Below are 12,888 nucleotides of genomic sequence, written 5' to 3'. Positions count from 1 at the left end.
GTAGTGGATTACTTTTTTAAAATTCAGATTTTTTCGAACGTTGCTGCAACGGTCGGATGTTGGGGTCTTGTCTACATTCCATTTTTTTTTTTAATTATTTCCTCCTCCTATTTTGCTTTCGATTTAAATAATTGAAAATTATTCTAAAAATATATTTGAATAATGGAAAATACAAAAATGAATTACATTTCATTCAAAACCTGTAAACAACATAAGTTAGGGTTAAGATTAGAATATTTTACACTTTCTAGCAAGTCAAAGTCATATAAATAAAGTGTTATAATTAGCAAAAAATAAAAAATATAAATTTGCAATTCAAAAACAAATTGATTTATATAAACAAGTTAACGGTGAGCATATAGAAATATTCGGATGAAAAATTATTACTTGAAATATCATAGATTAGAATATTTTATACTTTTTTAAAGTTAATTAAAAGTCTTTTTAAAAAAAGAAAATTAAGTTGTCCCAAAACGGTGAGCATATATATATATTATTTTATTTTTATTTTAGGATAGTGTTATTTCCACTCTATAAATTGTTAATCCCACTTCATTTTTCATTATATTTACTACATTGCCACTTATCTTTAGTATTCTTATGAAATATCTTAATTTAAAATATTAAAATTTATTAAAATATTGTTTTCTAACTATTAAAATTTAAAATAAATTATTCAAAATAAAAAACTACGCAAATAAATCGAAGCTTCTAGAATTTTAATTACTATATTTACATTCTCTGAAATAAATATTTTATTGATAGATAAATATTTGGAAGCACAAAAAAAATCTCCAACAAAAAAAAATGCAATACGACAAGAAAATTAATTTTTTTTTGATAATTGGTAATAGGTAATGATTAAAATAAAATAAAATTTAAATATTCTAATTACAAAAAAAAATTATTAACTATATTCTTAGATTAAAATGTAATGCTAACATCTAATATCATTATTTATGAAAAATATATTTATCATCTTTTATATATAAAAAAATAAGGATATTTTTATCTATCTAAATAATAAAAATAAATTATAACAAATTATAGAAATAAAATTTAAATAATAAAAATAAATTATAGAATGACTATAGTTTTTAAATCTTACCTGGTGATCGACCCGGGTCAACCACCATTTTTTTTTATAAAAATAATAATATTGTTTTTGTAAAAAAATAAATAGTTAACAAGTTGCAATTAGGTTTTTAACTAGGTCAATCGGTCATCAGATCAAACTGAATTTTTAACTAAATCATTCAACTTTTTATTTTTTTATATATTTTTTTAACCCAGTTTGATATTAATCTCAAACATAGCTCTCTAGCCAGGTTTTTAAGCTATGGGAATTACACATTCCTTTTAATGAGATATTTTTTTTTATGTTTGAAAAATCTACAACTAAAATTTTTGACAATGTTATATTATAACTTTCAAAAGTTGTTAGTAACTTGGGCACACATTAGAAAAAAAATCCTAAAATTATCATCTTGCCAATTCAAATCGTGGATTCTAAGTTGCAGCCGTCCGATGGTTTTCTCTGCCGGAACTTTCTAAGCTTTTTCGTTTTTTTTTTGTTTTTTTAAATAATTATTGAACAGGTAAACTTTCACTTTAAGTTTTACTAGGTCTACCCGTTCAAAAGAAACCTCTGGACCAGTCAAATTCGGCTATAGATCCCTTGAACTATAAGCCATTTTGATTTGCATCCCGTGACTTTGTTTTTATTTTAATAACTAGAATATGACATGTTCTGATTAAAACCTCCTTTACATAATTTTAAAACCATACCAGACGTCAACCTAGATTACCGGAAAAATTAACTATTTTTTTTAATCAATCCAACATCTTTTTAATATATATATTTTTTAAAAAAATCAACTAGTTTTTTATTATTTTTTACTGGTTTTTACACATTTTACTGGATAATAAATCAATTTAAATTCTTAACCGGGCATGTTTGGGAATGATTGTGGACTAGTGGTTATTTTTGAAAGTACTTTTTAATCAGAAATGCATCAAAATAATTTTTTTTATTTTTTAAAAATTATTTTTGATATCAGCGTATTAAAATGATCTAAAAACACAAAAAAATATTAATTTAAAACAAAAAAAAATAAATAAAATTTAAATTTTTTCAAAAATATTTTTAATAAACAAAACAAAACAAATCAATTTATTCAACTCAAACAAATATAAATTTTGAGTTAACCTACTAGTCGGTCAATCTTTACACTTTTATTAGGCTTCTGTACTTTTATCAGGCTTCAGCCGAACCTCCTTCGATCTTTATTAGGCTTCTGTACTTTTATTAGGCTTCAGCCGAAGCTCCTTCGATCTTTATTAAATTTCAGCCAATATTCATAACGATACCTCCATCAAATGAATTTATCCATGTCCATTTTAAATTCAATCATCACCTCTCAAATCTAAGAACTTAAATTTGAGCTCAGTTCAAGTTTAAAAATGGTGTTTGCCATCAAAACATTGCTTGAAAAGCTGAAATAATTAATTTAATGATCCTTAAGATTGATTTGATGGCCACAGGAAACATCTAAAACGACGAACGGTAGCAGAGGCTTGTAATTCAAATACATCACAGTTCATATATTAAAATCAAAAGAAAGATAATATAAGGGTGTTAATCAAAATGGTCGACAATTCAGTATTCATGTCAAATTGGGATATTACATCACGTCAGCCCTATTTACATGCGTGATCGTGGCTCAAATGCCACAAGCTTCCACTACACTACGATCTTGCAAACCCATATCTCCTTTCACTTGGTGAGACGGGTATGAGAACAGATCAAAGATAATTTTCGGAGACGCCCCAACAAATGCATTTCCAGCGCCAAAGCATATGATGCATTCGGAAGCCAGACTGCGGAGCAAAATCTGAGAGCACAAGTAATAGAGGCTGTTCAAATAAATTTTTTTAAAAAAAAGTGATCGAGAGGAGGTTTTTTCCTGTTTGCTTGAAGGTATAAATAGAGAACTGAAACAATTGTACACACCAGATCCACTTTGTTGCAGGAAGGCGTGTTATGATGAGCTAGATAGCAGTCTGTGAAACCGTTGTACTCTTTTGGAAATCTTTGCCTGGTCGTCGTGGCATGAGCCATTCTGCTGCAAAGTTTTGCTTTTCTTTTGTGGTCGGAACAAAAAATCTTCTGTGTCTAAAACATAGGACACCTACATGCACACATCACCAATTGATCAACAGAAGATAAAAGAAACTAGTGGGCTAGGGCTTGCTTAATTACAAGCACACGAGTACAAAAAGGCAAAAACTAAAACGTGACTTTTAATGCAAGATACCTTTGAGGAATTGCAAGCAATTTTACACTCTAAACCGTTCAAAACCCGAAACCCTTCCATGGCCTGGCACTCGTCAGCATCTGAATATCTATGTTTATTCCTGTCAACAGGGGGCTTTGTTAAACATAGGAGCTCGTACAGAATAAATAACTTTGTCCATTGTGTCTACGCACCTCTTCAAGAAAATCCCTGGCTTCTCTTTTTTGTCGGGAACAACAGAGAGGAAATCATTATGCAGATATGATGCAAAATTAGGATCCATGGAAACAGCAGTAACTTCGGGTTTATCGTGTCCAAAGTCCATAAGCTGAATAGACAAGCGGGTTGGTGCAGAAGACTGCACAGAAAATTAGTGTTACAGTTGCATCAGAATTAACAAACCTTCAAACTCGTAACATTTCAATAAAAAAAAGACAAGCAAAACCACAAGACCTACACATTCAATACGATATATGTTCTCATCATGAAGAAGCACGCGAGCATTTTCATGACAAACAATATCCACAAATCTTCCATGTTTCCTTGATTTTTCATATGCATATAGTTGGAGCAACTTGTTGTCCATTTCATCCGTTGCCACGGTTTGGAGCTGAGGAAAATAAGAGTACTTGGTGAGAAGAGATGAGGTCAAGAAAGGCAGAAGACAGGAGAATGAAAATGTTGAAGGAAATCCTGAGCATTTTACCTGTTTGACAAGCTTATATATTAGTTTGTCCAATGTGAATAGAACATATGACTGTGTCCCAATAATAGCCCGGCAATCATCCTCAAATTTTGTATTGTCAGAAGAACCATCAAGTAAGTTGTAAAGTGCACTCATGAATCTGTAAAGACATACTTAAATTAATAAAGACATTCAAGTTGATAGAATAACCTAAATTTCTGAAGCTATGGCACCTGGCATAAAGATCAGTAGGACTAGTGTCATTTGAAGCTCTCCATTTCCTCTCGGCAGATGATGAATTAACCTTTGCTGATTGTATTCTCTCATATAATGTCTGTCAAATTAGCAAATAAGGAAACCATGTTAACAAAAGCAATCTCTTAATTAAATGAAAAATGTCCTGCCAAATAAACAGAAATCAAAAACAAGCCTTACTTGGTGAAGCCTAAAAAGCACATAGAAGGAATCATTTCCATAGAAAACCCGAAAACCTTTTTCTTTGTCATGCAATGAAGGGGGGACATGCTTTGCCAAAGGCTTCACGTTTAGAAGAAAACGTTCTGAAAATGGTAAAATCGTTCCTTCTCCTTCAACATCGTGGGCATCAGCCATTCCTTCGGCCTCACCTTCACTCTCAGCTTTATTATCATGCTCATCATGGTCACCATCTTCCTCATGCTCTTCCCGAGAGCAATCTTCACCATCACCAGACTCACTTCCAGAAACATCACCATTCTCAGAGGCATTCTCACTATCCTCTGATGACCTTTGAGCACTTTCACCGCCTTCATCATCAGCATCAGCGTCATTCTCCCCCCCTGCCTCTCCACATTCTTCTCCCTGTCTGGCTTGATATTGCCTACTAACAGCACTGTCCTTCACCTTATGCGCTGCCTCCAAACCAGCTTCTCCATAAACTGCAAAATTATCCTCCTCAAAATCTCCATTTGGAGATAATTCACCCTCTTCTCTTTCAATTTTAAATTGTGCAGCAGATTCATCATTATATCTGTTACTCTTGATGACTTCTGTTGCCACCCCATTTGTGGATACAGGGGGTCTTGAAAATTCACCACCCTGTTAAATCAGCAATAGATACAGTCATCTTTCATCTGAAGTTAACTAGAAGAAAAAAAAATGATCAAATAAGAAACCCAAGATGTTTTTCATTTAGTTGATGTTTATTTCTCAACAATCCTTAGCCATGTCAGCCTGCACGGTCAGTTAGGGAGTATTTTTCAATAATTTTTTCTTTAAATTCAATTACAAAACCAGTAAAAGATACTTGTCAAGCCAACCATCAAAACAACTTATTTTCTATGTCCGAGAAAATAATTCAGCTTCAAGTCTACCCATATGATACCGAGGCTAACAGCATAAAATTCCAATTGACTATGGCAAGTGGTCTATCAAGAACAACAAAACCTCAATTCCAAACTAGTTTGTCTCCGCTTTATGGATCCTTTTGTCGCCTAGCTGGAAAGGCTTTTCTTTCTTGGCCCTGTAGAACCGGATTCCGTTTCTTGATTCGATACCAAATCAACCTCAATAGCACAAGATTTTAAGTCCTTTGATACCCCTTTCATCCATGTCCACCCCTGTCCTTTATTGTCAACTTACTGGTTCATAATCAAGAACATGCTAAATAAATTGATGTAAACTGATAAAGTATGAAAACACCATACCTCTGTTGACGGTAATATTTCATTACTCGAACCTATTCCAAGCCCTCCCTCAACAGTGCCATTACTTGGTCTTGAAGGGGTAGCACTAAGCCCTTGCAACAAAATGCTACATCTCAGAAATCTAGCCATAAATTTGAAAGGAAAAAAAAGGAGGGGGGGACTTGCAATACAGGAGAGAGATTTAAGGAAATAACACGAATTAAATAAGATTGGAAACATCCATCAAACCTGATTCAACAAGAGTTCGTCCATTACTTAACTCTGCCCCAGTGACAAGAGATGCATTTGAATTTAGTAGTCGGTCATTGGAAGGAGCTTGTTTAGTGACCCCTGACAATTCATCAGCTGCAGCTGCATTGATCAGCACCTTATCATGTTGAAGAGTGCTTGTGGAAGTATCACTTTTGCGAGCCACGTGATCCGCATCAGGAGAACCATTTTCTTTAACCCTGTTTTCTCCATTTAGCATCCAAGCCCTGCTAGAACTTGATTGTTCAGGTTGGATACTTTCATCTCCATTTCTTGAAGGATTCGAATGTTTGGAGTTTGTGACCGCACCACCACCACTAGGGCTGCCTTCACTCTCTCCACTTTTAGAAGACTGATTCTTAGCTTTTACAACATCTTCAGTGTCCTCGGCACCCTGAGGCCGGGACGGAACACCAAGCATGGGTTCTAAGAAGGTTGTCCAAATCTTCATCACTTTATCTAACTGTTCAGTTGTACAAACTTCCGCACATGAATATTTGATGAGTTGATACAAGTCCTCATGAGTGTCAGGATCTAGGTACTCAAATTCCAAATTTGGTATAATAGGTCGTCTGTTTCCAGCAGCAAAAGCAAGAAGCACATCATCTTCCTTGCGCTTATTCTCACTAATTTCTTTGATCTCCGCCAGTAAGGCTGCAAAATATGTCATATGTCCATTATGTTAATGTAGCTATGGATCATATGCAGTCAAAAATTTATATAAATTCATGATTTTATGATTAAGGATGGAGCAAGTTATTTCCTATACAGACAAGAGTACATGCAAGAAGCCATTGATAAAGGATGGAACAAAGCAACTTCCAAAATTATTCAGTACTCTTATTTAGTTTTGCTTGGTACTCACAACAAAATGTATAAGATAATGGTCAGAGATCATAATTCCCATTCACGCCAAGATATCAAAATAATTACATATTAATGGATTCATCTGAATGTGTATATACCAGGATGTCAACTAGTAAATACCTTTTGTGCTCAAGCTCTTTGTATCCTGCTGCTTGAAATAGAAGCTACGATGATCAAGTGATTTGTGATAGTTTTTGGCATAAATTTCAGCCCAAACTTTGTTAAAATCAGCACGACACCTTGCCCACTCTTCTTGTTTCTGCTTCAAGCGAGTTAATATAACTGGCAAAGCAAGAGAAGTGTTCTTCCTCAATACATCCATTACATCAAGCCCGTGGTCGCCATATAAACGTTCAACACACCTCAGATTCAGAGCTAAACCAGAAGAAAAGAAAATCTCATCAGAAAAGAGGAGAGCACCTCACAAATGAGCATAGGGTAAAGTTGATATTCTAATAACTCAATCAAACATCAATCAAGTTATGACCTGTTAAGTGCTCATCAATACGGATTGGACTATCCATTTTGATCGTGTTATTGTTGATCTTTTCTAATAATTCCTCCACACGCTTGGTGGTTACATTCACAGATTCTAACAGCATGTCCAGCTCAAACCTGAAATGACAAGAAAGGTCATCAACAATTGCCAAAAGATAACCAAAACGCTAGAATCGTTGAAAGTGATAATTTATGTATAGCAGAAACAAACAGAGTTGTGCAAACAGTGCCATCTCAGTTTCCTACAAAAGACATCGTTGTGACAGAATGTTATATTTTGACGTTAATCACAAGAGAAATGTCTGGGAAAGTAGGCAGTTTTAGAATTAAAAAGTCATAAGCAAATTCTCAAAGAGAATTTATATTACCTATAAAAAAAAACACCCCCAATTTTTGTTTTTAAAAAATTGACAGAAAATAAATTAACATCATCCAAGGCAAGCTCCAACCTGTCATCTTCACATCGAAACAAGCTCTCTTCATACTGGTTTTTCCGCATATGTTTAAAAGAGTAATCTTCACTTCCTGAAGTAACAGATACCCAATGATCATTCAGTACTTCAGCACCAAGCTCGGTCCTCTGACTTGCAGGAGGTATCATGTACTGCCATCATGCAATAAATAAGTCACCCAGGGAGCAAAAACTATTACAAGTGCTAATCAACTAAAGAAAATATATCATCAATAAAAGAAGTTAATTACACTCTTTGGTAGAAGCCGATAACTGGGAGTGCAGCGCTCGCAGTTAGATAAGTCAAGTTCATTAATGGGTTTTGCTGGAAGCTTATCCTTGCTGGGAAATAAAGACATTTTGTGACCTCCCGTGTCCTTATTTCCAAAGGCTACACTTTTGTCAAGCCTATCCCTTTCTCGGATTTCACGGTCTCTATCTTTGACCCCATCATCTCTCTCACGATCCCGATCTCTATCTCGGTCTTCTACTTTCAAAACTCTGGGTAAATTACCTTCATTCCACAGTGATTCTGGAATAAGTTAGTAAACATTAATCTGAATGCAACAGAGGTCAGATCATTTTAGAACTAATCCAAACATGGTTGGTTCAGTAAAAGTTGAACTAGAACCGAACACAAGTTCCTAGAAAATCAAATTAAACCAAATGAATCCAGCATGCTAGAAAAGCAACATAAGATGAAGAGAGCTAAGATGATGAGAGGATCATCTAGCCTAACAATAACAAGAAGAAACATTCATTACTTACTTTTACTCACAACACCAGCAAGGAGACCCTCTACAAGACAAATTTTAATCAGACAGTGTTGATAATACAAAATTTCCAAAGCAAGTAATAAAAATATTTGTTTCGTAAAGGTACCCTTTTTTTCACATAGTGCCAAGAATTCATTGAACCCGTCCATGAGATCCGGATATTTTCCAAGCAAATCACCCACCTGGTACAACCAAGAGTTTCATGCTTTACTAGTTCTATTCCAATAACATTTTTTAAGATAAGATATATTCCAACAGCATTGACTATAAGTAGGTTAGACGTATAGACAGGACCATACTACTATTTCTTTATATACACAATATTGAAGTGCACTCAAGTTGATCCCAGCACATTCAACAGCAAGAGACTTGCCAAATAATGCACCAAACAAGGAGCATAAAAACTTCCTATCAAGCAAGAGTAAATAACCTTGAAATGAAGAGTTGAAACCGTGTAACCCAAAAATGGTTCGGTCAAACCTTCAAACCTCTATCCCTTACAACATAAATAATTTGAAGTTTTCAGTTCCAAATGCAAAAGTCCAAGGAGAGCAAACAAGAGCTACTCCTTGAGAAGTAAAATTTAATTTCAAGTACCTCTGGTCCTATAGGGGACATAAACTATATATACATGATTTGACATGAGCTCTTCATACATTCAAGGGTAACAACAGAAGCTAATTGATAAATTAATGTATATCTTTTTCTGTTAATATTGGTTGTTGTGGAGCAATGTTAAATGACTATCAGCCATACCAAAGATTGCAACTCTGATCGTGTGATTATTTCTCTGGTATAGAGATGAAGACATCTCAAAAATTCCTGGTAATTTTCAGGATTGTGCAACGTCTCCTTGACTTTGTCACAAAAAGCAAGCTCTTGACTTAATGCACCTGCCATGATATGAACCAAGTCAACAAAGCAGAAATAGAAGGGGAAGGTAACAAAACTTGAAAAGGGAAAAGGAGCTTTCCCCTGGTGAAGAAGAAAAAGAAACGAAAACTCAATTTAAATACACTAAGAGCATTAGAGTCCATAAAGAAAATATAATTGACACCAGCAATGATGATCATTCGAGTTTGAAGCGGTATATAAAGACACAATGCATGATAAGCACCCCAAAAGTAATAGGGATGATGTGTTACAAAGTAATATACACAATAGAGAAGTGCATTTTCACTGAATTCACAAATGATGGAGAATGCAACCAGGTCTAGCAGCATAAAAAATATACAAAAACAAAACTTGGACCCTAAAAAGTTCAAGAAAAAAGGGGAAAACCTTGATGCAATATTAGAATTAAAATCACAAGTCATTACTTTGAATACGAATGTCAGAAACATATAACTTACTGCATCATTAGATATCTCGGAACTCTACATCAGAAAGCAATCAAAATGTGCACAATCACGAAATAAAACAGTAGACAATCTGCAATGTGAACTAAGCAAAGCACACACCCTCGGAAAGAAAGGTTAATGAAAAGGAAAGAGAAGAAAACAACCCAACAACCAAAGAACATTAATCTGTGACTTCATCTGCAAAAGAAAAAAAAAATGGAAACATGATAATGAAAACTCAAATCTACACAAGTGGAAGTTGCAGATGCACAAAATATGATGCGGTTGAAAATTGAGAACCAGAAGAATAACAGACAGAAGTTCACCAACAATATAATAATTTCCAGTTACAAACATAGCCCTAGCCAAAAACCAATCACATCTATGAGCATAAAGCACTGAAAAACAACTAAGAACTCACTTTTTACAGCATTTTTATCATCATAAGCTGATGAAACAGGATTCATTCCTCCGAAGCTCTCATCACCATCCCCACCTTGTTCAGCAGCTGAATCTTCAACTCTACGAGCAGGTTTCCGCTTGTGAGGGAATCGTTGGTTGAAGTCTCGATTTCCATCATGATCATAATCTCTATCATCTCGCTCACAATCCCTCCTATCTCTGTCTTCTCTCCTCTCCTTTTCTTTTTCAACACGCCTGCGTTGATCCTTATCTGCTCTGATCATAGCCCTATCATGGTCGGGATCGGGACGGTCAACACTGATGTCACGTTCAGCATGTGAGGCCATAGCCCTTTCTTTCTGGCAAGAGATACAAATCCAAACATTAGCCCGGTGATTAACTGAAAATTCAGAGAAATGAGAAAAGAAGGGAAAGGAGGAACCTTGTCAACATGCATTTGGCGCATTGTAGGCATGGCAGAACTTCTGTCACGGGGAGCAGAATTCCTGGCAGACGGAAAAAGAGCACTGGCGGCAGCTGAAGAATCAGGAAGGAAATGAGTGAACTCCAAGAGCAGATCATGGTGGTCTCGAAAAAGTGCAGCCACCTGCAACAGAAGTAGTTCCATTAAAACTGTTCAAAATTCTTATATCCCATAGACAGACAAAAAATAAGCAGTTATAACTGAATATGATAGAAACAGAAAAAGGAGCATTCAAACAAAAGAAAAGTCAGTGGAGGTGAGAAAAGTGTGACAGGTATACCTCCTGGTAGACCTCACTGATGGACTTATTTTCCTTTCTGTACATGTTCAAAATGTCTAAAAAAGATTTGTAAACATGATCATCACCTTGAAACCTTGTCTGAAGACACAAAATTCATACAATTAAAACCGTTGAAACCAAAACAATAAACCATCCTGCAGTTTGGCCAGGAAACAATGTTTGTACCTTAATTTTGTTCACAAAATTAATTGCTTCTTCAAATTCAACTGGCTTTTTCTGCGGAGGTTGTTCTTCTTCCAGTGGGAGGGTGATCTCATATCCTTTTGGCAAGAAGGTATTGAAACCCAAAATTAAATCGCGGTGCCCTTTAAATAACTCCTTCACCCTTGCTATGACACCCGCAGTGTCAATTCTACAGACAACATCCAAAGCAACAAGTCGATAAAATTCATCAAAACACATGCACATGTACATATTTTTTTTTAAAAAAAAGAGCTCATTGCCTGCACATCAACAACAAACCTTTGAGCTTTGAAATCCTTCATGACCTCAAGAAAGTCATCGTACTTTTCTCTCTTGTCTTGAAATATATCCTTGACAGCCTTGAGATATGCCAAGGCATCATTTGTTGTCAGTTTCTGTCCTCCTCCTCCTCCTCCTCCTCCTCCTCCACCACCACCACCTCCCCCTCCAATCATCTGAGGTTGCCCAGAACTTCATAGCACAAAGATATATTTAAATTAATGACTTAATAACTAAATTCCAAAACACATCCAATAGATCATTAGCCTCAGCCCCCGGATTCATTCACGTAAAAGTTGCACAAGTACACTTAATAGTACCTAAGACTAGAACAACCACCTAGAATTCATGGTTTCCATCACATCCAAATCGATAACCGAAGGAATTTTTAAGATAATCTAGCAAGAAGAAAAATTATCCTATCTCATCAAAGAAGAAGAAAATAAAAATACAACTACTGAATCTTAACCTAAAAAGGTAAAAAAAACTAATCTCAGCCAGACAAGAGCATCCCAAAAAACTAAAATTAGTAACAGTAATATCTAACATGCGAAGCAATTAATCTGTTTTACATAAATTGGTTCCAAAATCAAGCACTAAAATCAGCAAAATTAAAAAAAAAAAAAAAACTTACGCTTCGCCTTTAGTGGAAGAAGAGAGCACAGGCCTTTTAAGTTGAGACCCCATGTAAACATCATCTCTTGACCTCTTCATCTTTTCCTTTTTTTCTTTTTACAAATAACAAAACTCTCTCCCTCTCCCTCTCTTCAACAACAGTAAAAGCAACCGCAACGAGTCATGCTTCGAACAACTTCAATTGAAGACCTGCAATCAAAAAATCGGTTAGCAGATCTAACCGATATTTTACTTTAGAATCAAAATAAAACAACAGATTATAATTATAATTAGCCATAGATCACCTCATCGAAACACCAAGTGATTTTTGCATTTTACTTCAATTCAAAGCAACTTATTTAACCGAATTTTACAAAGATATAGATCGTTTGATACGCTCTACTGAATTAGCAAGCACACCTTTTCTCAGCAAACAAAAAATAAATAAATAAAAAAGCCTTTTCTTTTCTTTTTTCTTTTTAATTTTAGTCAGACCGGACCAGACAAGAACACACAGCTTTATCTTAATGAAGAAGAAGAACTTTTGATGTAAAACCTTTAAAGGAAGAGGGATATGGTAATTGGAGCACTGGCTTATATCACGAAATGACACAAGAAGAAAAGGAGACAGACGAGAGGAGAGGATGCATACATACACATACAGCAATGTTAAGTTTTTTGGTTGAGAAGAAGAGAAGGAGAGAGTTTTAGAATGTTGATTAAATATATAGGGTAAACCTCAAAATGGTCCTCTAACTATATGCTTTCTCTTATGTA

The 12,888-nt window shown here is 34.8% G+C and overlaps 1 protein-coding gene across 7 annotated transcripts; it reads right to left on the bottom strand.

The window, feature by feature from the left end:
* Positions 1-2,577: 2,577 nt before the first annotated feature.
* On the bottom strand, positions 2,578-12,837 carry LOC7469070 (paired amphipathic helix protein Sin3-like 4). 7 transcript variants are annotated; one of them, XM_024606271.2, is made up of 24 exons: positions 12,768-12,837; positions 12,131-12,321; positions 11,497-11,688; positions 11,200-11,386; positions 11,014-11,112; positions 10,692-10,856; positions 10,269-10,608; positions 9,264-9,400; positions 8,614-8,689; positions 8,500-8,529; positions 7,983-8,263; positions 7,730-7,884; positions 7,270-7,397; positions 6,903-7,157; positions 5,895-6,569; positions 5,667-5,758; positions 4,417-5,058; positions 4,215-4,315; positions 4,003-4,141; positions 3,754-3,906; positions 3,491-3,654; positions 3,318-3,417; positions 3,014-3,191; positions 2,578-2,894 (listed from the first exon to the last, which is right to left on the bottom strand). In XM_024606271.2, exons 2-23 carry the CDS (start codon positions 12,208-12,210, stop codon positions 3,042-3,044), a joined length of 4,341 nt encoding a protein of 1,446 aa, XP_024462039.2. In that variant the 5' UTR covers positions 12,211-12,321; positions 12,768-12,837; the 3' UTR covers positions 2,578-2,894; positions 3,014-3,041. The 7 variants fall into 7 exon arrangements, with proteins under 7 accessions (XP_024462039.2, XP_052310926.1, XP_024462037.2 ...); XM_052454966.1 differs by having other exon boundaries at positions 2,578-2,916; positions 12,668-12,826; XM_024606269.2 differs by having other exon boundaries at positions 12,668-12,826.
* Positions 12,838-12,888: the final 51 nt, after the last annotated feature.

The sequence above is a fragment of the Populus trichocarpa genome, chromosome 8 (assembly GCF_000002775.5).
Source record: "Populus trichocarpa isolate Nisqually-1 chromosome 8, P.trichocarpa_v4.1, whole genome shotgun sequence".
Lineage (NCBI taxonomy): Eukaryota > Viridiplantae > Streptophyta > Magnoliopsida > Malpighiales > Salicaceae > Populus > Populus trichocarpa.
Note: the sequence above shows the minus strand (reverse complement) of the source record. Positions and strands in the feature narration are given on the sequence as shown.

What these genes read in the sequence shown, in the direction of transcription:
- LOC7469070 (XM_024606271.2), bottom strand. Translation starts at nt 12,210, where the DNA reads ATGAAGAGGTCAAGAGATGATGTTTACATGGGGTCTCAACTTAAAAGG. An exon ending in TGCTTTTTAGGCTTCACCAA is followed by an intron (nt 4,316 to 4,416) that starts GTAAGGCTTGTT and finishes CTAATTTGACAG; the next exon opens with ACATTATATGAGAGAATACA. An exon ending in TTGCTTGCAATTCCTCAAAG is followed by an intron (nt 3,192 to 3,317) that starts GTATCTTGCATT and finishes GTGTGCATGTAG; the next exon opens with GTGTCCTATGTTTTAGACAC.